Genomic DNA, 27,052 nt, shown 5'->3' with positions numbered 1-27,052 from the left:
CTTGAATGAATATTGAGATTTTAGTTAAAACGAGTTTTCTCGTGACGTCTGTATGTACGTTAGTATGTATGTGCGTATTTATGTCGCATAACTCAAGAACGGTATGTCCTAGAAAGTTGAAATTTGGTACGGAGACTCCTAGTGGAGTCTAGTTGTGCACCTCCCTTTTTGGTAGCATTCGGGTGTTTCTAAAGGGATCTTTTGACCCTTTTGGGGGGGGAATCATTGCTAATTTCGGTGTAAACTCATGCGGTGTTATAATTTGGTGGACATTTGGCGATATATCGCCTGTCTTCTTCGCCAAAAAACTTGGCGATTTTTTTTTAAATTTTTCTATTTGGCCACTGTTGGTGAAAGAGAGGGTAAACTATTGAATCACATTAAAATTGCCAGTAATGGGGAAATGACATTAAATTGGAGTAAAAGGAAGTCATGTGATTCACACATCAGCTCGTTTGTAAAAGGAAGTAAAAACATTTAATGGCTACAATAGTAGAACGCATCAAACATTTTCACAAAAATGTCGGTTTGTTGAAAGTCATCACCGTCAAAAAAAAAAAAAAAAAAAGTGTGAAAAGACCAGATAATTCGAGAGACGATTAATCGGGAGTTTACTGTATGTTATAAGACTGATTCTGCATCTGTCGTAGGTGGTCAACTTGGACAGGCGACAAATTTTGTAGGCTTTACTTTTGAAAAATATTTTCTCACCTAGTAGTTGACAGTTGTTATTAAATATCTAATAATCTTTAAATGAATAAAACTAGCCATTTATTCATTAAACATTTTTTCTGTGTTACTAAACCAAAGTAGCAAAGTGGATAACTCTTTACTTTGTCTTTACTCATTCCTATTATTCTATTTAAGCTTAACATATAGTTAACCAGTATCATATCCTATAGGGCTAAAATTGATAACTAACTTTATTGTTAACTAGTGGTACCCACCCGGCTTTGCCCGTAGTAGAAAATTAAAAGGTCTTTTGGTTCGCTTTTATATTTACAAAACGAGCTGATGCGTGCATCACACGACTTCCGTTTACTCCAATTTAATGTCATTTTCTCATTATTGGCAGTTTTAATGTGATTCAATAGTTTACTCTCTAAATATCACCAACAGCGGCCAAATTGAAACCAGATTTAAAAAATTAAAAAAACCGCCAAATTTGTCGCCAAGTTGGCGATCAAAAGACTGGCGATATGTTGCCAAGTGTCCGCCAAATTATAACACCACTTGAGTTTACATCAAAATTAACAATGATTTACCCCCAAAAAGGGGCAAAAGACCCCCTTTGGAGCATCCGAATGCAACCAAAAAGGACATTCCGTTCTTGCGTTATGCGACATATATACGCACATACATACGTACATACAGACGTCACGAGAAAACTCGTTGTAATTAACTCGGGGATCGTCAAAATGGATATTTCGGGTGTCTGTACGTTCCTAAGCATATATCCACGTGTGGTCGGGTAAAATAAACTCAACATTCATTCGAGGGTGAGCAAAATGGAAATTAAGGACGATTTTTGAGTGAAAGTTTTTTCGCGAATACAATACTTCCTTTTTTTGTGAAAGGAAGTAAAAATGTATGGTGAATTTCTCGCCAATTGGCTTGCCCATGTTACGGTTCCACGTTATGATAACTTGGTAATTTAGTCGTCCATCTTATGATAATTTGCTCGGGAAAATGTTCTTAAAATTGGGATAACAAATTGAATTTTCGAAAAATCGCTTCGAGTTGCACACCCGCATGCTACAAACTAAATTTGTGCCAAATTTCATGAAAATCGGCCAAACGTTCTAGGCGCTATGCGCGTCTCAGAGATCCAGATATCCAGACAGAGAGACTTTCAACTTTTTTTTTAAAGTAAAGATTACATAATGGAAAGCACGGTTGTGTATCAATCAATTTATAAAAATAGTATCTTTATAACAAAGGTGTTTGTGATCCGAAAATTCCGAAAATTTTGGGCTGACAACACATTTTAAAACTGAAAAATTATTCAAAAAGAAAAAAAAAGATATTTTTTAAAAATGATTTCATTGATACTTGGATGCATATTTGAAAAGTTTTTACCGGGGGGGGGGGAGCTTCCTCATAGTTTCCCGAAATTTCACACTGTCTTCAGAAAAATTTACTTGAGTCCACTTGCACCCCTGTATCATTCATACATCCAAAAAAATTAATTCCTATTATTCTATTTAAGCTTAACATATAGTTAACTAGTATCACATCCAATAGGAACAAAAATTGCTCATTAACTTTATTGATAATTACATAATGGAAAGCACGGTTGTGAATCAATCAAGTAATAAAAATAAGCATCTTTATTATTAATAAATCCAAAAAACTGATTACCAGTATAGTTTTATTGATAAAATTAATCACTTGAACAAAGTCTTTAATTTTACATAAAAATCACTTACGTTCACAACTCCGTAATTAATCAGTGCTCTGTAGCTTAATAAGAACGCTAAAACGGAAAATTCAATCAGTGAATTTTTATAAAGCTTTCAATCTCTGCAGGAACTTTACCAGAAAAAGGAACTCGTTTTTCCATTAATTTTCGAGCTGCCAGGCATTTTAATGTGGTGTATCTAAAAGGATTCAGAGGAAATTTAGCTATTTCTTTCACCATATCAAAAGGAGTCTTTCCATCTCTGTTCTTCTGATCTGCATGGGCCCCGTGCCTCAAAAGAGCTTTGAAAACAGCTGGCTTGTAATTGCGTGCCTCAGCAGCTGAGTGTAAAGGAGTATTTAAGCAAATATTCACAGCTTTGACGTTGGCACCGCACTGCAAATAGGAGTTCAGCTACTTTAGCATCAGGAAAAGTAGTATACATATTGTGATTATATCGCATCCAAATGCGTCTTGAGACTACAAAATGCAAGTATTGTGTCATTAGAAAGTGTTCGAGGATCGATGCATAATACCTGGTGCAAAATTTGTTTCAATGCTGCAGTTTCTTGTGAAGTTTTAGGAATAACGTACATAATATAAAGAAGATAAGAAAAAACTTTCAACAGCTCACCAAAACAAAATTGATGTTTCTTACGAGTTGGTGCCATGTTTGAAGCTTCCTTATATAAAGCAATTTTGGAAACCAATAACAGAATCAGTTTATATGCATCCGAAAACTGCATATGTTTTTCTCAAAGTTCCATTTCTATGTTTAACATAAAAGTTAAAAAAAACATTCCACTAAAATTTGAACTGAAAAAGTCACTGTGCGTAATGGTCCCTCAAAGCAGAGCTCTAAGAAATATGGAAAAAGATCCACACATTTTTGAAGTTTAAAATGCTGAATATAAACTTCCCAGAGATTTCTTAAACTCGAAATCGTGTTCTTGTGGAATGGACCCAAAATTCTCTCTCGCACGAGGAGAGATTGCATTTTCATGGCGTCCATGTCCAATGCGAAAATATCTAATTCCTTCTCGGAAGTGAATTCTGTCACTTTCGGGTTAGATGCTTTTTGTGGAATTGCTTTCTTCACCAAGTAGTTGTTTGGATCCTCATTCCTGAGTGAAAGAGCTGTTCGCCAATGACTTAAAGCCTCTCTTATATTGCCACTCTCTTCAAGAACAGTAGAACCCATCAGTTCATATGCTTCAGCAATTCGTTCTTTAGAATAAGTATATTTTTCAATCAAATATTCAAATGCACCCTTATTATTGCAGAAGCAAGCCGTCTGTAATGCATCATCAGCGTGCTTATTTTTTAGAACAGGGTCCGCACCATTCTCTAAAAGAAGTTTTGCAATTTCTAAATTATGTCCTTCAATTGCATAATGCAGCGCTGTTTTAAACTCGTTGTCTTGAGCATTTAACTCGGCACCATGGTCAATAAGAAACTGACATATAGGCACACTGCCCAATGAGTTCATTAAACAAGTGACTCCATTTATGTTTGGTTTCGATATATCAGCATTATTTTGTACTAAATAAACAACTATTTCATAATGTGAAATTGAACAAGCTGTTAAAAGACAAGTATCTTTTCTACCTAATGTCACACAGTTAACGTCCGCTCCAAGTTCTACCAAACATTTTACGACATCATATCTTCCTTTCAGACAAGCCCACCACAAGTTGGTATTAGCGGAATAATGCGAAGGACGACCTCGAAGGACTTCTAATGGCCACGTACCTCTTTTTTCTATATCAGCGTCGCATTGTTTGATGAGGTATTTCACAGTTTCAAGGTGGCCGTGCCCACAAGCTGCGAATAAAGGAGCGCAATCACGCCTTGAAACGATCTCCCTTCTGACTTCAAGAGGAAATCTCTGGAGTTTCACCCGTATTATAAAAGATAATGTGTCACTTATTTCGCACTCAGTCAAAAGTTCATTAAATATCAACTCCTTCTGTGATTTCAGGTCGCTTATGTCATCAAGCGACACTGCACGACGTTGGCGTTTCAAAGGCATATTAGTTTCTTGCTTAATCCCACTCTACTGAAAACAGCTTAGTTCAAGATAATTACGGGGTTTCAAAGTCTTTAGTTCATTCGTTATGAAGACAACTTACAGTTTACGACGACCACGTTTCCAACGGTTCATGGTTCACGACGACATAGTTCCTTGGTTTATCCTACTGTACCGAAGACAGCTTACAGTGCAAGACAATTACGTTTCAAAGTCTATTAGCTCTTTCGTTAGTCCCACTGTACTGAAGATGACTTACAGTTCACGATGATCACGTTTCAAAGTCATATTAATTCCTTGGTTTCTTGCACTGCACTGAAACACAGCTAGCAGTTCACGACGATCACGTTTCAAAGTAATATTTGTTCCTTCGTTTTAATAGTACTGACTACCCGTGCTAGAGAAGTGTCTCACAGCTGAATGCAAAGTCGCATAATTAAAAAAAAAATATATAACGTATACACAGTTCAAACAAAATATGAGCTAGAAGTTGCGACAAACATGTATCTCTTTCAACCTTGGTGTGAAAGAATTGCATGTCATTAAAAACAACTACTATTTAATTCAAATCAAGAGCTAGAATTTACGACATGCATCAATATTCTTCCAAGCCGGGTGGAATCGAATCACAAGTCTGTGTTTTAAAATTGGAATTCAGAGTTGGCTGACCTTGAAAGTGAACACATGATTGATTCTGTACACTTATGATGAAGAGCAAAGCGAAAACCATCATAACTCAAATTAAAATGGACTCGTGAAAATTCTCTTTTTTCATTTCACTCGCTTTCACGCAACATCTCATTTCTAATTAAATCTCACCTTCTTGCAGGGGCGTAGCTAAGGGGGGGGTTTTGGGGACAAAACCCCCCCCGAAAAGTTAGTCTCAAAAAAAAAAAAGAGAAAAAGAAGAGAGAAGTGAAAGAAAAAAAAAGAAGAAAAGGAAAAAATTCCATGCGATTATACATATATATATATATTATATATATATATATATATATATATATATATATATATATATATATATATATATATATATATATATATATATATATATATATATATATATATATATAAAAGAAGTAACCCCCCCCGAAAGTCGGGTCTAGCTACGCCACTGCCTTCTTGTGCAATTAAAAAAAATTAAAATTAATCTGATCCTACTAGTTAAATAAAGGAAAATCCGTATATCTAAAGAATAGATTTATTTAAAAGTTGCAGCATTATATTTAAATGAATTACTCTGTCAGTAAATAAAATCCACAACTTTTCTAAATCACACCCAAAAACCTGAATCATGTATTTGTGTTAGGATATCTGTCTCATGTGATGAATGGATTGATGCTAATAAAACATGAGTCATTTGAGTTATTTATAACCAATTATGAAAGATAAAGATGTACATTATGCATTTCATTAGTTTTGTTTTTCTTCTCCTTTCGTGTTTGTTTTACTTTTCTTTTAATTTGATATTTTTCTTTTGAAAACAATCGTTTCACCGTTTATTAAAGGAAAAGTTGTTCTGTCTCCCAGGGGGGCCCGAGCATAATTTTTTACAAGAAGGAAAAAAAAAATTGTATAAAACAAACTCCCACAGGTTAGGTAGGGGGAAATTATAATGCTTTGGATCTTTCTTTTCTTTTTCACATTTCAGTTTTAATTTAGCAGTAATAAAGGAACAAAACAATTTTCCCTCAACGCTTTTCACGCATTTTTTTTTCAATTACCTCAGGAACGCCCTCCTGGGGCGGGGGGGGGGGTTGTGGCTCAGACTGCGACATTGAAATTTTTAAAGGGGTTGTTTTGAGTGGTATTTTTCACTTTTTTTTTCTCAGAGCATTGTCTCAATGATCTAAGCGCTTTTTTTTTTTGGGGGGGGGGAGGGGGCTTGCTTATGGGGGATCATCACGATATTTAGGTGTGATGCGCCTTTGCTCTTAGGGGTGGACACCCCTGGACTGGGGAGGTGTTTTGAGGGGTATTTTCCCTTTTTAGGGAGGCTCTTGCTTTGGGGGAGTCTTCGCAAAATTTAGGGGGTACGCCCTTGCGCACCGCCCTTAATTATCGCCCCTGTATTAATTATTAGTAGTTATATCGCAAACTTCGAATAAAAGCTTCTCTGAGGTTAACAGGAAATCCATTTTGTATTATTGCTCTAGTAGTATTTTGATCTTCAATGCATGCAATATCACAGTAGCTACTCTGTTTCTAGTGTGGTGTTGATCTATAACGGGGCCAAGTGAAGAGAAATGTGACTTTTATCACGAGTTATGTGACACGTATTAATGTGAAATGTAAATTAGTTCTGGAACCCCTTAATATTTAAATGGTTCGAATAAAATTAGCACACAAATAAATCCTGGGAGAGGAACAAAGATTAGTTTTTAGTGCCAATCGTATAAAATTTTACGAGCTTTAAGAGTTTTTTTTTTTTTTGTTAACCGACTTCAAAAAAGATGTTCTCAATTCGTCGGAATCTTTTTATGTATGTCCCCCTATAACTCGATAGACCGATTTGGAAAATTCTTTTTTTTTGTTTTTTTTTGTTTGTTTGTTTGTTTGAAAAGAAATACTTTCTAGGTGATCCCGTGGTCATCAGGTCAGTATCTGAAGATAAATCCTTGAAAAATCGAAGAAACGCATCAAATTTTATTGGCAAAGTTTAAAGCGATTTCTGTTGTTTTTTTAGTGACTCGTGCATTTGCTTTCGGAAACATACTTTCATAAAATCGAAATGATGATGAAGACAATTTTCATTGTAAATAATTGCGCATTTGATAATAAATAGATAAGCGCAAATAATTGCGCCTTTCTCCAGTCTTCGGAAGTCTCCGAGACGCTGTGCTCTGTTTCTTTCTCTATTGTGCTTGTCTTAGCTGTTTTTAGACTCCTGTGCTGAGGGCTGAGGCCTCTCCCAGGCCCGACGAGAGGCCATGTCAGGCCTAGTCGGAAACTAGGGGCCCGGCCTTGAGGGGGGGGGGGCGACACTGGTGCAAAAAAGAAAAAAGAAAGAAAGAAAGGAAGAAATAAAAAGGGGGAAAAAAACTGCGAATAAGCAGAAACGTAAAAATAAAATAATATTTACTCTTATGGTATTAACTAAGGTGGCACTTTATAGAGTTAATTATTTTCTAGAAAGCAGTTTTGGCCTTTTTCCTCTTCTTTTTCTTCCTTTCTTTTTTTTCTTCTTTTTTTTTTTTCGGAGTGGGGGGCCCGGCTTGGCTCTCCGCGGCCCTGGCCTCTCCGTCATGTATCATACTCTACCCTACGTACTTATTTTATATTTACACCACTAAAAAGCGAAAAATAAATAATTTTTACATAAAAAAGAACCGACTTCAAAAAACAAAGAGGAACTAAAAAGTAAAAAAATAATTGGTCATACTTACATACGATTTCCGTCCTAAAACTCTAAATCGATTTTTTTTACAATTCCAGTACAAAAATCAACTAAACTAAGCACCCAATTATAAAATAAACACTGATTTTAATTACTATACGATGAATTATTTTAATACCTAACTAATAATATACGATCTCTTAATTTTTAATAACCTTTTGAAGTCGAGGCCCTCCTAACGTAACTGAGTAGGTTTAGATTTCAAGACTAATTTCGCGTTCAGTTGAAATAGTGTTCAACTCAGGATTCGGTGTGTTGTCACTTGCATTAGGTAGTAGTTTATAGGAGGCCCCCGACTTCAAAAGGTTATTAAAAGTTACGGGATCGTATGTAATTAGTTAAGTATTAAAATAATTCATCGTATAGTAGTTAAAACCAGTGTTTATTTTATAATTTGGTGTTTAATTTAGTTGATTTTTGTACTGGAATTGTAAAATAAATTTGATTTGAGGCCCCTAGTTTCAAAACCGGATACTTGTAGAAAACCAAATTTTACAGAAGACGTAAAAGTCCGGTTTTGAAACTGAGGCAGACCTTCCCGCCCCATTTCAAGGGGGAAAGAAGCGGTTTTTGAACCTAATATTGAGCAGGCAAATAGGCCTTATGATTCTCTACAAGATTAACAAAAAAAAAAAAAAAAAAAAAGAAAATCGAATTTTTTGCAAGTATTCGGTTTTGAAACTAGGGGCCTCATTTATAAGTTTGGGAAGGAAATCGTATGTAAGTATGACCAATTATTTTTTACTTTTTAGTTGCTCTTTGTTTTTTGAAGTCGGTTCTTTTTTCATTTAAAAATAATTTATTATTAGTTGTTTTCATTAAAACATGTACACTAGGGTGGGTTGAGTTTAAATTTTTTTTAAAAAATTGAAATCGCCTATAGTGGGAAAAGTTGTGTATTGGCATCAAATGTTCGTGTAAATGTTTTTTGGAAATTACAAAATATTTAGATCTCTCGCCAGCCCTTTGAAGTTTCGCCAAATATGTTAAAATTGACATTCAAAAAAAAAAAAAAAAAAATCTTATGAGTAATTTTTTTTAACCGCCTGTGGTGGGAAAAAGTTCTTTGACACCTAGTGTTCGTGCAAAAAAAAAAAAAAAAAGGTTTGGTAATACAAACATATTTAGACCCCAGTCATGCCCTTAAAGTTTCGCCAAATATGTAAAAATTGACAGTTATTTCTAATTATTTAAATTTTTTACGCATATTTTTTTAAATCATCTGTGGTGAAAACGGTTGTCCAGCAAGACTTTTGCACATGAAAAAAATGTATTGATATCGTACGATATTTAAGCCACTCTCCCCCCCCCCCCATCCCACCACCACTCGACCGAAAAAATTTGGAATATTTGCATAGTTATTATTATTTTGATCTTTTAAAGTAAAATTTTTATTGAACACTTTTTTTAATTAAAGCCATTTTTACATTTTCTTTTCCTATAATAACACTAAATAATTCTTCGAATTAAAACTAAAGCGTAAAAGAGAAAAGCACCAGAAGACGTCGCTGTTTTACAGCAGCTCTTAGATTGTTTTCTCGAAATTAGCAGAAAGTAACGTAGAATTCCCCTCGAGGAGGTGGCTGCCATGGGCGCCCATATGCAAAGTTTTAAGGGGGGGGATCAGACAGTTTCCCTATAGTTTAGCAGGATATTTTCCCCATGAAAACCGTTTTCAGTACAGATTTGAGTTATTAAAATTTGACGTTTTTAATAACTTCTTCATTAATGGCTGGTAAAGAAACATTTTTATATTTTTGCAAAGAAAAAAGTACTAAAAGCAAGAAAGTTCAAATTTTAAAGCCCTCCCTACTTGCCCCTTTCCCCTATATGGGCGCCCATGGTGGCTGCATTCGAACTTCACCATAGCGCCCTCCCCAGAACAAAAATTTAGACACAATAGGGTTTTTTTGTAGTATAAAAATTTTAAACTTTATACTGCTTTTTGATTTGTTTTCGAATTTTGGCATTAGTTTTCGAGACGCCAAGGTTGTGCGTATAAAGCCATCACGACTTGCTGCTCCACAAACAGGTGAAGGTGCTTCTGCCACTAACCGTGCTCCACAAACAGATGACGATTGATGCTTCTGCCCCACAAACCGAACTATTCTTCCGACCTCTTGTGTGCATTCCAATTTTCTCACTTTCAATAATGTCACTCGTTTTAACCATCTTCTCAAGTTTTGCATTAGGTACAAGGACAGTGGAGGGTAGGAGAATATGGGACAAAGTGAAATAGCGGAGCAAAGTGAAATGTTCAAATATTTATTCTGCTTTTAGCGGGACCTGCCTAGGAATATTTTAACTATGTAGTAACACATGTAGTCTATTCCAGTCAAGAAAAAATTACCTCTGAAAATCAAAGTCTCTGATAATGCAAGCCATTTTCAACAATTGATACACATCTTGTAATACTTTGTTGTAAGTCAAAAATTATTTTCGTTATTATTAATTGATAAAGTTGTTATTAATATTTTAAATATTAACTGAGACCTACTAATATACGGTGCAGTGTTTATTTGCTTAATATTAAGATTATTTGTATTTCAAATGCTTTGTACAGTTAGTCAAGTGCATGCGGGACAAAGTGGATGGGGCAAAGTGAAATATAGTCCATTTCATTTACTTTTTCAATCTGTTATAAAATCATTTACGTATTAGTTAATTAGTTATTCCAGTTACATTCTTTCATTTAAAAATTCCATTATTTGTTCATTCATTCACTTATTTTTTTCTCCTCTCGCTATTTTATTCATTCATTTAATTTTTCTCATGTATTAACTTATTTATATATATATATATATATTTATTCGTTTATTGTTTCATTTTATTTTCATTTCTTCATTCATTCTTTTATTTACTCATTTATTCGATCAAAAATATGTTCAACAATAGAATAGAAAAGATTTCCTTAGAAAAATATTTTATTTTTCACTTTGCCCCATGAAAAGAAGAAGAGAAAATTTTCCACCTTTTTTTAAAAGTACACATTTACTGTCAAAAAAAAAAAAAAAAAAAATATATATATATATATATATATATATGTTTCAATGCAAGTTTTATTATTAAATATAGTGTTCTTTCTTTATGTACCATAATTTTCAAAACAAATTTCCAATTTGTTCAGTTTGAAAAAAGTAAGTGATCTTAACCATTTCACTTCGCCCCACACTCCCCTACACGATCTTGCCAATTGATCGATTCTGTACAGTCTTTTGCTTTGAAAACTGAGAGATGAAATGACAAATCTCCAACAGCTTTTCATTAGAAAAAGTTGGGGTGTTCAGGATTGTTCTGTGGCCTAATTTTTCCGAGGATAGTGTGTCGTTGCTCATGGTAATCAGCAGGTTTTTTGGATGACCATAAAAGCTATTCCTTTTGAACAACAAGATCAACTACTAATTTCAGGTCATCATTAAGATATCATGAGTAGTGGACAGCTTCCCAAAGATGCTGTGCATCAGCTGTGCATGAAGACTCAAGTTTAGTGAGAAAGCAAACTTATGCATACACTTTCACAATGTATTCGACAATAATTCAGTCGATTTAACATAATGGCTCTTTTGTACAAATATATAAACGCAGTGACTGTGTTTGCTAGTGTAAGTTATTTTGCTTGAGATAGCTTACCTGAAGGTTTGGTGGATAATGATTTTGTGTCAAGAACATATCGCTTGAATCCAGTACATATCGATTTCTATACGGTTCATATTTGCTTGCATAAAGGCCATGAACAGGCCGATTTGTGAGACTGGGGTGTGGGTGATGGAAATAGTTTCGTTACATCACAGAATAAGAAAAACAATTATATTGTGCGCAATCGCACCATCTGTCACCGGCAGTGAAAATTAAGCAGTAAGAGCTAAGAAAAATAGAAAATGACGCAAATTTCAAAGACCTGGCGGGGGTTTTAAGTAATGATATAGTAATTATTTTGTTCACAAACAAAGGGTCTCACTATTCAACTATGTACAATTCGGCGATTAAAAAATAATACATAAGAAATAAAAAAAATGTTTTTAAAAAAACTCCATTTTTACATAATTGGCGTAACTTTGGGAATCTCTCGGAGGGGGGGGGGGGAGGAGGCTAAGTTTAACTACCAAAAAAGTTTTAAAACGAACATTAAGATGTCAATACACAACCATTTTAACCACAAGCGATTAAAAAAAAACTATACATAAGAAATAAAAATTTTTTTTAATGGCAATTTTTGAAAATACGGCGAAACTTTAAGGTGCTGGCAGGGGATCTAAATATATTTTGATTTCCAAAAAGATTTTTACACGAACATTTGATGCCAATACACAACTTATAACAACGATTAAAAATAAAAGTTAAAATCGACCCACCGTATTATACACTTTATTTGGGGTAAGTAAATAAATTTGAAGCTCAGTCGCTCAGTGACAGCGCTTCTCGGCGAAGACTTTGATTTAATTCCAGGACGAGGTACAGTCGCCTGAGCCTTTCGTTTTTTCAGTGGGTCGATAAAATAAGCGCAAAGTGTGCTTGGGAAGTAAACCCTTTGGGTTCCGCGTTCAGTTGATCACCTAACCAGGAGAGTCGTCTTACACCTCAGAACCTCCGGTCGCTCCCATGGGCTGTTTTTCCACTGAGTTTAAGTAACTAGACAGGGTGGCGACAGTTCAATGAAAAGTCGGGGAACTTTATTAATCAAGGAATTTGATAAAAATGAAGACTTTTTTTTGCATTGCAAAATGAAGTACACTAATCATCTATGCATTTTTCGCCAATCATCTGTTAGAAAAAAGTAAAATTAATGAGGTGCGATTACACACTGCAGCATATTTGTGCATCTTTTTTTCCTCAACGTCAAATTATTAAATCTTAACTTATTAACTACAGGATAAGATTCCTAAGATTGCTTTGTCTCTGAAGTTGTTTATTTTACGTAGCATAAATTTTCCTTTCGCACGCTCCATGCTGCGTAAAATAAACAACCCTACAAGCAAAGAGAAAGCCGTCAGTAATGTCTTAGCTCCCTTGACTCATCGTCTTGAAGTAATTACCATACTATGATCATGATATCAAGAAGAAATCTTTGTTTTTAATATTAATACTGACAAAATCATAAGAGTTGTTATTTCTTCAGGTTTTTAATTTAATTGCTAAATTTAAATGAAAATCAAAATCGGCTTTGCTTTTGCCATCGTATTATTCTCCCAATCAATACGAAGGTTTTTTTTCCCCTCAGATTTAAAAAATTCTTTTATTTTAAAACTAAGTTACATACATATATACAGGGTGTTTCTGAACTCTTTTAACTTTAACTCGAAAAACTTTAAGGGGGGATATTACATATCTGAACAAACAATACAATTCCAAAACATCAAATGATTATAAAAAACGGAAAAATTGGTCGATTCGTTTGCGGTTTTCGCTGAAATTTTTCGTTTTATCAGTATTTGTTTTGAAGATAAATTTTGAAGATGTAGTTTAAAAAATGTCGATAGAGGGCGCTTTGGACTTTGGAGCAACGAACAACTATTTTTTACCGCTATTTTTGAATCTCATTAAATGTTTTCTAATGCTTGGACTTAAACTTGAATTTTCAGCTCAAAATCAGAATCATTGGGAGTGATTAAGAGTCGTGCAAACTGCACTGTGTTCAGAAGTTGAAATACACTTTGTCACAAGAAAATTTAGGCATCAAGAACAAATTGAGCTGCTACCAACAAACTCGGCAGGAATGAATGGAGTAACGAACAACTATTTTTTACCGCTATTTTTTAATCTCGTTAAATGTTTTCCATTGCTTGGACTTAATCTTAAATTTTGAGCTCAAAATCTGAATTGTTGGGAGCGAACTGTCTTCAAAGATTGAAATACATTTTGTCACAAAAAAAAAAAAAAAATGTATGCATCAAGAATAAATTGAGCTGCAACCAACACACTCGGTGGGAATGTAGTTTGGTGAGACATAATATACATTTCGTCGCCAGTTACGAAAGGGTAAACGCGCTATGCGCATACAAGATGCGCAGACAGGTACGATTGAAAGTGGGAAAGCTTGTGTCAAAGGGCACTTCAAACGAAACTGTCGAGTTGTAAAGACTAGGACGACCTTTTAGAGGCATACGAATAATTGTTGGACTTTTAAAAGGGACGTGCAGTAGGCGTTAGAGAAGCAGGTTGGTTGTACGCTTGTATCTGCCGCCACCACGGTCGGAGCGATATGGTAGCAGCTTAGTGTAGGTAAAGATAAATGAATCACTCCATTGCGGTCGGTTAAGGCATTCTAGAAACACGAAAGAGCGCGAAGATCGCACATCATAAGAGTAGCCACTACCGTATCAACAAGGTCACTAGCATTAGTTCCATGCCGTTTAAAAACTTCCAGGAAAATGATGGTATCAAGAAAAACACTCCTGAGTTGACTTAAAGACGCTGGTATCTCGAACCGGCGTCCATTGCAATGGATTGGAGTTTCGTCGATTGGATTTTCTCTGTACTTGATTGTTGGGTTGTGACAGACAGGAGACATGTTATCTTTAGCGATGAATCCCGATTTAGTCCCCAGTGGTCATAGGTAACCTATTTCACGCCTTACCAAGCCGTGTTTTGTCTTGTATAGCTGCTAGAGGAGGCAAAACAACTTACGGTTTTGTAACCTTTATTGTGTCATAACTTTTTAATAAAACGATCTTTTCTTCCGAATTTGTAATTATTTCCTTATCTTGCCGTAGGCCACATCTATTTTAAGTTTCGTGAAGATTGCTTGTTTCCTTCTGAATTAATGTATTGTTTTTTGTGGCAGAGTGTATTTCAACTTCTGAACATAGTTCTGTTTTGCGCGACTTAATGACGCCCAATGATTCTGATTTTGAGCTGAAAATTCAAGTTTAAGTCTATGCATAAGAAAAAATCTAGAGAGATTCAAAAATAGCGGTAAAAATAATTGTTCGTTATTCCAAAGTCTAAAGCGCCTTCCCCCCCCCCCTATCGGCATTTTTAAAACTAAATCTTCAAAATTTATTTTTAAGAAAATACTGACAAAACAAATAATTTTAGAGAAAACTGCAAACGAATCGGCCTATTTTTCCGTTTTTAATGATGATTTGAAATTTTGGACCCTAAACCTTAATGGCGTCTATCTCCTTCGAAAGACATTTGGAAGCCTTATTTTTGCTATCATATTTTTTTGTCCTAATGTGTACTATCGCCTCTTAAAAATTTGCCCAAGAATTCAGAAACACCCTTTATTTTGAAACTGATTGCTTTTTGCATTTCATTACTATTTGCTAAAAGTAGTGTAAAGGTTTTTCCCAATTGGGTTATCTTGTGTACATAAGTAAACGTTTTTATTATTTTTCGATAGTTAAAATGCTGTATTCATACATTAAAATCTAACTTCTTGATTATAGAATAGCTCAATATGACTGGTTGTTAAAAGGTTTATTTTGTTTAACATAAATGTGTCTATTATTTACATAATTAAAACTGCATTACTTCTATGCTTTCACCATCACTTGTTATTCTTGTAGCAATAATTACCCTGCTTTAAAATTTAGTTCAAAATTATTTCCATAGTTTTATCAGGATTAGATTAAGAGTGGTTTTAAAAATTTCTTTGAATTCTTATCAGGGTTCACCTTGAAAATATCATGATGTTTTGATATTTTCGATATTTATTTTTTCAACTATGGTATTTTCAATATACGTAAAAAATATATTTATCATTGTAATATTGTTAATTTTTTTTTTACTATATTTGTATGATGTAGTAATGCATCATCAATATAACAAAGTAATGCAATATTATTTTTTAAATTTTATATTCATGACATTATTAGTAACGTTCCAATTTTAATTCATAAAACAAGTGCCCAATTAAATATTAAACATTGGTCAGAAAAAAAGAAAATATCTTATTATGACTGTGCACCAACTAATGCATATTTTTTATTTCTGAATCATGTGACTGTATCAAAGTGGCTAACAGAAGAAAAATGTGTAAAACAGCTAGCGCTGAATTAACGCTATTAAAATTGATAAAAATGTAAAATGAAATATTCGATAAAAAAATGAAAGAAGCCTTAATTTTAAGTCTACATATAGTAATAATAAAAAAGAAAATAAAGAGTGATTTGAGGATGCATAAACTACTTTGAAGGCTTTAGTTTGTGCTGATTGAAAATATTGGATACATATCAAAATATCGGATATATATATCAAAATATCAGACATTTTTTGTATTTTCGAAAATATCATGATATTTTCGAATCTTAATTCTTATGTTAACTGGTTACTGAAAGTAAAGAGCATTTGTTTTAGATTTCCTATAATATTTCTATGTAGATAATTTAATATACTAATTTTACTGGAAAAAAAGGAGCATCTTTTCAAAATGTATTTTTAATTAACAGCTTAAAACGTTTTAAACACTGCACTTTTTAAAAATATGTATTGGTTTTCAAGTAGAGCAAAGAAAAGAAACCATTACCATTGGTAACGTAAATCAGAGAAATTTGGTAAACTTAATCAAGAAAAATTCAGGGGAAATTTTTTTCACAGTTCCTATTGCCACTCTTCTAGATTTAATCAATTGTTTATGAAAATAGACAATGTCCACTCTATCATCACTCAATATTTATACAGTGAAACCTGTCTTAGTTGACCACTTGTAATGCAGTAATTTAGCACTCAGCTTATATGGGTTGATATCAAGAGTTTCCAAACTTCTAAAAAATTTGATTTTTAGTGTGGCACCTTCTCTGTGTTACAATAGATATTTATTCAGTGGATATTTCGCGGCCTCTTTTTGGGAACCCATGATATACCAGAGGTACCCACTCCTAAGAGCAAAGCCGGATCCCCTCAAATACCACCAAAGACCCCCCAAAATGGGAGCCCTACAAAAAATATTCCCATTAAAACACTCCCTAAAAATTTCAATGCCGCAGTCTGCGATATGACCCCCCTCCTCCCCCCCAGGTGAGGACCCCTGAATATACTTATACAGTAAACTCCCAACTATCCGTGAAATAGGGTGGCACGGAAACTGCAGATAATCCGAATAATAGATAAGAAACGATACTAGTGTATACAATAGCTAAAAAATATGAATAACATGCACACATACATTTAAATTATAGCTAAAAACGATAATATTGAAAGTAAAAAAATACATGTCAAAGCTAAAAACGATAATATTGAGAGTAAAAAAAATACATGTCAAAGCTAAAAACGAACTCAAACACAATCATAAATTTAAAAAACATTTAATGGCTACAATTTTGTAACACATCAAAATTTTTTTATAAAAAGGTCGGTTAAAAAAATGTGAAAAGACCTGCGGATAATCTGACAACCGATAATCAGGAGTTTTCGGTATGTCATTCATAAGTGGTCAACTTAGAAACGCGACCAATTTTGCAGGCTTTACTTTTGAAAAACATGATCTCACCGAGCAGTGGACAGTTGTTACTAAATATCCAAGAATCTTTCAGTGAATAAAACTAGCATTTTATTCATAATTTTTTTTACTCTGTTACTAAACCAAAGTAGCAGGGTGGAAAACTCTTTACGTTTTCTTTGCTAATTCCTATTATTCTATTTAAGCTTAACATATAGTTAACTAGTATCATATCCTATAGGAATAATAATTAACTTTATTACTAATTACATAATGGAAAGCACGGTTGTGGATCAATCAAGCTATAAAAATAAGCATGTTTATTATTAATACATCCAAGTCATTGATTACTTGCAAAGTTTTATTGATGAAATTTATCACTTGAACAAAGTCTTTACATAAAAATCACTTACGTACACAACTCTGCAGTTAATAAGTGCTGTGTAGCTTAATAAGATCGCTAAAAGTAAAAATTCAATCAGTGAGTTTTAATAAAGCTTTCAATCTCTGCAGGAACTTTACCAGAAAAAGGAACTTGTTTTTCCATTATTTTTCGAGCTGCCAGGCATTTTAATGTGGTGTATCTAAAAGGATTCAGAGGAAAGTTATCTGCTTCTTTCACGACATCAAAAGGAGTCTTTCCAGCTTTATTTTTCTGATCTGCATGGGCCCCGTGCCTCAAAAGAGCATTGAAAATAGCTGGGTTGTAATTGCGTGCCTCAGCAGCTAAATGTAAAGGAGTATTTAAGCAACAGTTCACAGCTTTGACGTTGGCACCGCACTGCAATAAGAGTTCAGTTATTTCAATATCAGGAAAAATATTAGGATGGCACATCCAAGTGCATCTCGAGACTACAAAATGCAGTATTGTGTCATTTGAAAATGTTCGTGGATCGATGCATAATAACTGGTGCAAAATTTGCTCTAGTGCTGCAGTTTCTTGTGATGTTTTAGGAGTCAAATAGGTAATGTAATAAAGATAGGAAACAATTTTCATCAGTTCACCGTAGCAAAATTGATGTTTCTTACGAATTGGTGTCTTGTTTGAAGATTCCGTATATAAAGAAATTTTGGATTCCTTATATAAAGAAAATTTGGACGTAAACATTAGAAGCAGTTCATATGCATCCGAAAACTGCATATGTTCGCTCAAAGTAACATTAATATGTTTTACATAAAAGTGATGAAAACTTTCCATTAAAACTTCAACTCCAAATATCATTGTGCGTAATGGTCCCTCAAAGCAAAGCTCTAAGAAATATGGAAAAAAATCCAAACATTTCTGAAGGTTAAAACGTTTAACGGAAAATTCCCAGAGATTCCTTAAACTCGAAACCGTGTTCCTGTGGAATGGACCCAAAATTCTCTCTAGCACGAGGAGAGATTGCATTTTCATGGCGTCCATGTCCAATGCGAAAATATCTAATTCCTCCTCGGAATTGAATTCTGTCACAGTCGGGTTAGATGCTTTCTGTGGAATTGTTTTCTTCACCAAGTAATTGTTTGGATCCTCATTCCTGAGTGAAAGAGCTGTTCGCCAATGATTTAAAGTCTCTATTATATTGCCACTCTCTTCAAGAACAGTAGAACCCACTAATTCATATGCTTGAGCGATTCGTTCTTTAGAATAGCTATATTTTTCAATTAAATATTCAAATGCACTTTTATTATCGCAGAAGCAAGCTGTCTGTAATGCATCATCGGCGTGCTTATTCTTCAGAAGAGAGTCCGCACCATTCTCCAAAAGAAGTTTTGTGATTTTAAAATTATGTTCTTCAATTGCATGATGTAGCGCTGTTTTAGACTCGTTGTCTTGAGCATTTAACTCGGCACCATGGTCAATAAGAAACCGACATATAGGCACACTGTCCAATGAGTTCATTAGACAAGTGACTCCATTTTTGTTTGGTTTCGATATATCAGCATTATGTTGTACTAAATAAACGACTATTTTATAATATGAAAACGAACAAGCTGTTAGAATGCAAGTGTCACCAGTATTTAGTAAAACACTATTAACATCCGCTCCGAGTTCTACCAAACATTTTACGACATCATATACTCCTCTCAGAGAAGCCCACCACAAGTTGGTAGCGGTATAATGTGAACGATAACCTCCAGGGACTGATAGTGGCGACTTACCTCTCTCTTCTATATCAGCGTCGCAGTGTTTGATGATATATTTCACAGCTTCAATGTTTCCATACGCACAAGCTGCAAATAAGGGAGCGCAATTACATCTTGAAACTATCTCCCTTCTTTCTTCAAGGGGAAATCTCTGAAGTTTCTCCCTCATTAAAAAAGATAATTTGTCACTTTCTTCACACTCAGTCAAAAGTTCGTTAAATATCAACTCCTTCTGTGATTTCAGGTCGCTTATGTCATCGAGCGACAATGCACGACGTGGACGTTTCAAAGGCATATTAGTTTCTTGGTTAATCCCACTGTTCTGTAGACAAATTCAAGACATGTACGTTTCAAAGTCTTTAGTTCATACGTTAGTCCCACTGTTCTGAAGTCAAAACTTACAGTTCATGCGATCATGTTTCAAAGCCAAGTTCATTTCTTGGTTAATCCCACGGTTCTGAAGACAGATTCAAGACAATTACGTTTCAAAGTCTTTAGTTCATTCGTTAGTCCCGCTGTACTGAAGAAGACTTAACAGTTCATGACGATCACGTTTCAAAGGCGCATTAGTTTCTTGTTTAATCCCACTGTACTGAAGACAACTTCAAAAAAATTATGTTTCAAAGTCTATTAGCTTTTTCATTAGTCCCAATGTATTGAAGAAGACTTTCAGTTCACGGCGATTACGTTTCAAAGTCATATTAGTTCCTTGGTTAATCCCACTGTACTGAAGACAACTTGCAGTTCGCGACAATCACATTTCAAAGTAATATTAGTTCCTTCGTTTTCATAGAACTGGCTGCCCGTGCTAGCGAAGTACCAGTCGCAGGTCTATAATTTAGAATCGGAATTCCGAGTTGAATGACCTTGAAGATAAACATATGAATGATTCTGTACACTAAAGATGAAGATCAAAGCGAAAACCAAAATAAAGCAAATCAAACGGACTCGTGAAAATGCTTTTTTCACTTCATATACTTTCACGCATCGTCTCATTTCTAATTAAACCTCATCTTCTTGTGCAATTTTAAAAGGTTTTAAAATTAATCTGATCCTACAAAAAAAAAAAAAAAAAAAAAACCCTAAATCTAAAAAATATATTTATTTTAAAGTTGTAGCGTATACGTGAAATACACCGCCAGCTCAGTCCAAAGCTCAGCTATGTAGCATATGTTTAAATGAATTGCTCTTTCATTAAATAAAATCCACAGCTTTTCCGTATCACACAAAAACCCCAAATCATGGATTTTGATCCGTCTCACATGATGAAACATGATAAATGAATGCGTCAGATTGACACTAAAATGACATGAATCATTCGAATTATTTATAACCAATTATGAAAGAGAGATGCACATTATGCATTTCATTTGCTTTTTTTTTTCTCTCTTCTCGATTCGTGTATCTTTTTATTTTCATTCAGTTTGATATTTTTCTTGTGAAAACAATCGTTTCACCATTTATAGAAGGAAAAATTGATCTGACTCCCAGGGGGGCTCCGAACATATTTTTTTTCAAAAGGGGAAAAAAAGATGATTATGTGTAAATCTAATTCCCACATGTTCCGTAGGAGAAGTTTGAATACCTTGAACCTTTTGTTTTAATTTTTACTATTTCAGTTTTAATTTAATGACACTAAAGGAATAAATCAATTTTCCCGCAATGCCTTTCGGATACAAATTCTTTCTTTTCTTCAAAAATTGAAGTATTTTAGGAATAAAATACATAAAAAAATTATTTTATTCATAGTTTTTTTTTAATGAAAAGCAGATTTTTGGCTACGGAAATAAAATTTAAATATATTTTTTCAATGCTTTTATGAAAAGTGTCACACACCAAATTTTGTCAAAAAAAATGTCTGTTATATTCCTCTGCACTCAGGAATTTTTTCAAATTTGTTAAAGTGGTGGAACAATACGAAAAAAAATAAAGTAATTTTTTTTTTTCATAATTTTGCGTTTAAACAAATAAAAAAATTTCTTATTGCCGAAAAATTCATTTGAACTAAGTCATAAGAAATCGTCTGCTAAATAAAAAAGAAAAAAAAATATTTCGAAAATACCATCTAACCAGAGAAAAAACATAAAGAAAACCTTAAAAAACTACGACACATCCTTCATGAATTTATTAGGTATGTAAAAAAAGGAGTTTTTAAATAAAACTTATTTAGTGCTAAGTTATACATAAAGACGATTATATACTTTTATATCACGCTATTTTGAATAATTTTTCAGTCTGGATTTTATAAAGACAAAAATTTCGAATATTAAAGTAACTTTTTTATAATTTAGACACCGTTAAACATATTTTTTTAAAATAACTGACATTTGATATAATAATTTTCAGCAATTTATGATGTTTTTTTAAGTATGGTTGGTCTTCGTTACTATCTTCATTCGCAACGACATCGACTTTTTCATCAATGAACAGACGACGGCTTTACTATTTTTTCCAAATATGGAGCATGAGACAGAAAACATATGATTGCAGCAATGTGTGAGTAACATCCGACAGTGCGCCTACCACAGTCACAACAATACCGAGTAATCATAGTGATGTCATTCTTATCTGACATTAAATCAAAAAAAAAAAAAAAAGCAACGATATGTTTTTGACTTAAGATGTCGTGATCTCACTTCAAGTTTTATAATATTAAATGTGATTTTGACACTTTAATTGTTCCATCTTCATACATCTTCTCAGCTAAAGATCATACAGCTTGATACATTTGATTTTGACATTATTTTCTGTCTCATGTTCGATATTTGGCAAAAATAGTAAAGCTTGCCGAAATATTGAGTCTGTTCATCGATGAAAAAGTCAATGTTGTGAATGAAGACAATGTAAGCTAACAAAAACAAAACCTTAGATAAAAAATTATCATAAATTGTTCAAAGTTATTACATCCACTATCAGTAATTTAAAATAATTATGTTAAATGGTGTCTAAATTATAATAAAGTTATTGTAATATTCGAAATTTCCGTCCTTATTGGATTAAGACTGAAAATTTATTCTCAATAGCATGAACAAACTATCTTTATCTACAATTTAGCATTGAATAATATTTCATTTAAAAACTCTTTAATCAATTTTATTTTACCTTCCTAATAACTTCATGAGGGATACGTAGTAGGATGACCCTTAGATACAGGGCATTTTTCGAAAGTTAAAATTCCATTGCTCCCACCCTCTTATCCACTCTCTTATCTTGTTCCAATGGACAGCCTGTGCAAAATTTTCCTTCAATCGAACAATTTCTAGGGGTGCTTCAAATGCCTTCAAGTTCAGTCAGTCCTAAAAATCTAGTAAATATTTTTAAAACATTGCATTTTTCTTTAACATCGCAACAATTTCTAGAGAATAAATGCATTTTATTAGGACTAATAATTTCTATAGAATCAAAACATAGTAGAAAAATACCGACGTAGGACATTATTTTTTCATCAGTGAAGAGTTTTGTATCGGTAGGGCAATTTTTACGGTCTTCAGCAACGCGATGTGTGAAATAATTTTTTCCCCTCACTTTAATCTTCTGTGAGAATATTCTTGTGTTCCTGAATTAATTTTACACCTCTTTCTGCAGCATCATTCACAAAAATAGTTTCGTCCAGTTTTTTCCATTCCTCATATAATATCCAAATTCATCCTTCCAAGTTGAAGCCTTTGTTATGGAAATTGGAACTGATGAAAAATCAGGTAAAGAAATATTTTGTAACAGTTATAACAAAATATGAGAACTCTTTGTTTACAAATATATATATATATATATATATATATATATATATATATATATATATATATATATATATATATATATATATATATATATATATATATATATATATATATATATATATATATATATATATATATATATATATATATATATATATATATATATATATATATATATATATATTGGTGAGGAAGTTATCTTTCTTTGTTTTTTTTTCTTCTTCTTGTTCTTTATCTTTATCAGCTTCTAGCATAATTTGAGTGATAAATCTCTTAACCGTAGTTGGAATAATATCATGTAATAAGGAAAGAGCCATAGTTTGGTGAGCCAAATTTAAGATATGGTTTGAAAATTTTTTGAGAGTCACTTTATTGATTCTTGGATCAATATCCTGATAACTGATCAGTTGACGCATGAATAGAAAATCCGGATAATGGAGCTTTAACAGCTTTCGGGGAGAGAAAGCAGGCTCGAACATAGACTCAAGCACAAGAAAAATACATAATGTTCTTAAAGAGTTCATCTCCCTTTTAGATAACTGGAACTGACCCCAAAGTAGTTAAATCTTGAGTACATAAAGAGCCTTTGACATCCCCCTAGCATGACTTTACAGTTCCTGGCTTACGAAATGATATCCATTCTTTAGAATCCCAGTAAGAGTATTATAGCTAATTCTAATATATCTTGATGAATATCACGCTGTTGTTTTTGAATAGAAAGGTGTTGTTTAAGAAATCCGAGCATATTCGAAAATATATCATCAAGTACTTCCATCGTTACCAGATATATATCTGTTTTGTCGAATTTTGTCCTGGTTCTATGTCACTGTCGTCAAAACCATGTTGCTTGGGCTGTTTGAAGTTAGAAGCTAAATCATAAGCTGTTAATGATACATACTGTTATTCTATTTCTTCATAAGTTTTTTTTTCTTTCGAACAACCCCTTTTCTCTCCTCTTTTTGTGCTAGTTTTTTGTCAGCAGCAACCATAAATCCTGAGCGTCCTTTTTCGCACTGAACAATTCAGAGTTTCCTATCCTTTTCCTTTTTGATCTCTTTCAGAGCATCTGCAGGCGCAATGTCAGAGATATGATGATTTCAGGTCTCTCCCCCAAAAAGATCTTTTCTCCTCTTTTTTTAACCTGAAATTCTTGAAAAAAAAATATTGTATAATTGTTTTACGCATCATAGAGTTAGGCTAATTTATCAATTCAGTGTCCGTTCTTCTAGTAAGAATTCGTGTTTTTTTTTTTTTTTGCCAGAAATCTGAAATTCTTGAAGCAATAATGCTGCACTTCTTGCTTTTTTGTCATATTTACGTCCAATTTTAGATTGAAAAAAAAAAAAACTGCTTAAAACTTGCCTATTTGATGGTATTTTACCTCCAACAATTTCATTGAAAATGTAATCAAGAAGATCGATAGAAAAATATCAGCTACCGGTAGACGTTGGTGCTATGTTACAAGCCTAGTTTGATCCTCACAATAGTCATGCAAAAGTTACCAGCAGCACAAACCGATCTTAAGTGAAAATTTGTGATAAAAGTCAATGCTGTATTTGGTTAGAAAATAAGTAAACGATGCACATTTTGTAAAAATAGAGTTACCACACAAGGTGAAAATTAATGATAAAAGATAATGTTATAGTACTTTGTTATACTAAATAACCAATACACATTTCAAAGAAAAAAAAAAGACTTACAAATTAAGTTTATCTAATCACATGAAAAAATGTATGGATTTAATTAGTAATATAAATATTAGGGGAAACCCGGGCAACGTGAATATCTTAAGCTTTTCTTGATTATTGTCGTTTAGTTATAACTTTAGAAATTGAAACAAATGTTTATAATCAGTCTTCATTGAAATCAATTTGCGTAATGCAATAGCAGTTGTCCTTAATATTAATTACACTATTAGATATAAGGCCAGTTTTCAACAATGGCATAAATATCCACTTTGCCCAACACCCCGGGTAAAGTGGATTCGTTACTAGGGCAAAGCGAACAGCAACGTTATTTGTCATGAAACTAAACATTAAAAATAAAATAACCATCGAATATTAAAGGAACATATCCAAAAAACATTTTTTGCTAGAATGCAAATTATTGTAGTTACTGCAAACAAAGAAATTAAACTTAAAAATAAAATAAACGTCGAAAATAAAAGGAACACATTTAAAAACTTTTTTTTTGCTGCAGTGCTAATTATTGTTGTTATTACAAACAAATAAACTGAATTTAAGACTAAAATAAGCATCGAAAATTAAAGGCTCATATTAAATAGCATTTTTCTACAATACTAATTATTGTAACAAGCAAAGAAATTTTTAAAAGAAAATTCAGCATCCAAAATTTAGGAGCACATTAAAGAAAAAACATTTTTCTACTACAATACCAATCATTGCAGTTATCACAAATCAAATCATTACCATTTTCGAATGCTAATGATGAACCCTTTATGACACCACTGAGTATAAATACGACATTGTATCCTGTTTTCCATTGACTGATCATCTTCTTCAATAAACATTTCATCACAGAAAATGCACCTTACATCATCAAATTTCTTTACTTCCTTCTTCTTATCATTCTCTCATGCAGTCCTATGTTTTTTAGCAGATATTTTTGATTAGTCGTTTTGGTACTTGGTCTTTTTAATAGTCTTCTGAGAAGCTTTAGTCGAATCATCATCTTGTTACTTCATGACAGTCTTTTTTGATTTTTCAAATTTTTCTCTCTGGTTGTTCTTTACTGGAGTACTTGTCTGGAGTCTAGATCTCTGTAGTTTTTGTTTACGTGTTGTTATTGGTTTAACAGGCTGAGGAATAGCTAGTAAAACTGAAGGACTGCTGTAATTCGTAGAACATCCAGGTTTGGGTGAAGCGGCGGGAATATCATTGCTTTGGACTTATTCTGTTATTTCAGATCCTATGGGAGTATAAGGACGGTCTTCAATGGTAGTATTGTCTTGAGATCTTAATATTGAAGGACTTCCATGCTCGGATAAGTGACTTGTCATGACCGGGCAAAGTGAATATGGTATTCACTTTGCCAATCCGCTTTGCCCTTCAGGTACATTTTTGAGGTTATTAAAAATTACTAAAAAACCAGAGCATCTAAACTCGTCGTCTACGGATACTTGAAAGCTACATAATCGTACATCAAATCCTACTCATAACAAGGAACATGTCACAAATAGTATTAAAATTATAAATTAAACACTAACCTCTGTAAACTAATATTGTTTTCCCCAAAACATACTTTGTTCGCTCACTGGCGTCGCGTGAGATGAACTCGTCCCAACGTGTTTGCCGCACACGGAGCGGCATCAGATGACCGTTGTCATGACAACACGGCTGAGGGCCAACTAATTATTTGGGAGTTATAGGCAAAATTCACTTTGCCCGGGGTATCCACTTTAGCCGGGTTTCCCCTACATTGCCTTTCATAATTCTTTAATAAGTGTTTTCTCACATTCACTCAACAAAAGTAAATGCCATGTTATAGAAAATACTGCATGCTAACAAAGTTAATGAACTCAAACTAAATAATATTTCAAATTAACTTTAAATACACTCCTAAATTTATGTGCTCTTACAAATATAACTCGGCTTAAAACTAACAGAGAAGCTTTTGGGAGATTGTTGTAGAAATGATTGCAAAAATATCATGAATCGCGAGCGTCGTCTCGGCTGAAAAGGAACCAGATGAAAAGCGGGTAAGCTATGCAAAGTCACAGGAAAAAGCAGTTTGAATAAAATAACACTTGTGACACGAAATAAAAACATTAAAAATTCATGTATGCAAGACATTTTTTTTAAACTTGAAAAAAGATGAAAAAATGTCTTTTCGGTGAAAATTCTACAATTTCATGCTATTTGAGGCACCCTTTAAACTTTTCCGATTGAGCTAATATTTTGCACACATCATGTTTTTGTCCGTTGAAACAAAATAGGAGGGTGGGAGCTAACTTTTTACAAAG

The 27,052-nt window shown here is 33.3% G+C and overlaps 2 protein-coding genes across 2 annotated transcripts; both read right to left on the bottom strand.

The window, feature by feature from the left end:
* Positions 1–3,226: 3,226 nt before the first annotated feature.
* Positions 3,227–4,433, bottom strand: LOC129222976 (protein fem-1 homolog A-A-like). The gene is made up of 3 exons (XM_054857538.1): positions 4,154–4,433; positions 3,318–3,748; positions 3,227–3,259 (listed from the first exon to the last, which is right to left on the bottom strand). Exons 1-3 carry the CDS (start codon positions 4,431–4,433, stop codon positions 3,227–3,229), a joined length of 744 nt encoding a protein of 247 aa, XP_054713513.1.
* A 13,251-nt stretch (positions 4,434–17,684) lies between these two features.
* Positions 17,685–19,769, bottom strand: LOC129222975 (protein fem-1 homolog A-like). Its single transcript, XM_054857537.1, has 3 exons — positions 19,736–19,769; positions 18,510–19,180; positions 17,685–17,987 (listed from the first exon to the last, which is right to left on the bottom strand). The coding sequence occupies exons 1-3, from the start codon at positions 19,767–19,769 to the stop codon at positions 17,685–17,687; spliced, it is 1,008 nt and encodes a 335-aa protein (XP_054713512.1).
* Positions 19,770–27,052: the final 7,283 nt, after the last annotated feature.

Source organism: Uloborus diversus, chromosome 5 (assembly GCF_026930045.1).
Source record: "Uloborus diversus isolate 005 chromosome 5, Udiv.v.3.1, whole genome shotgun sequence".
Classification (NCBI taxonomy): domain Eukaryota; kingdom Metazoa; phylum Arthropoda; class Arachnida; order Araneae; family Uloboridae; genus Uloborus; species Uloborus diversus.
Note: the sequence above shows the minus strand (reverse complement) of the source record. Positions and strands in the feature narration are given on the sequence as shown.

Bases quoted from the DNA above. Each gene is read 5' to 3' on its own strand.
- LOC129222975 (XM_054857537.1), bottom strand. From the start codon at position 19,769: ATGAACTTGGCTTTGAAACATGATCGCATGAACT. The intron at 19,181-19,735 runs GTAAGTTTTGAC...GCATTCTAACAG, and splicing joins GAAACATGATCGCATGAACT to CTTGTTCGTTTTCATATTAT. The intron at 17,988-18,509 runs GTTAAACGTTTT...CTCTTATTGCAG, and splicing joins GGAATCTCTGGGAATTTTCC to TGCGGTGCCAACGTCAAAGC.
- LOC129222976 (XM_054857538.1), bottom strand. From the start codon at position 4,433: ATGCCTTTGAAACGCCAACGTCGTGCAGTGTCGCTTGATGACATAAGC. The intron at 3,749-4,153 runs GTACGTGGCCAT...AACTTCTTTTAG, and splicing joins CGCTGATATAGAAAAAAGAG to AGAATGGTGCGGACCCTGTT. The intron at 3,260-3,317 runs GTTTATATTCAG...CATATTTCTTAG, and splicing joins GTTTAAGAAATCTCTGGGAA to AGCTCTGCTTTGAGGGACCA.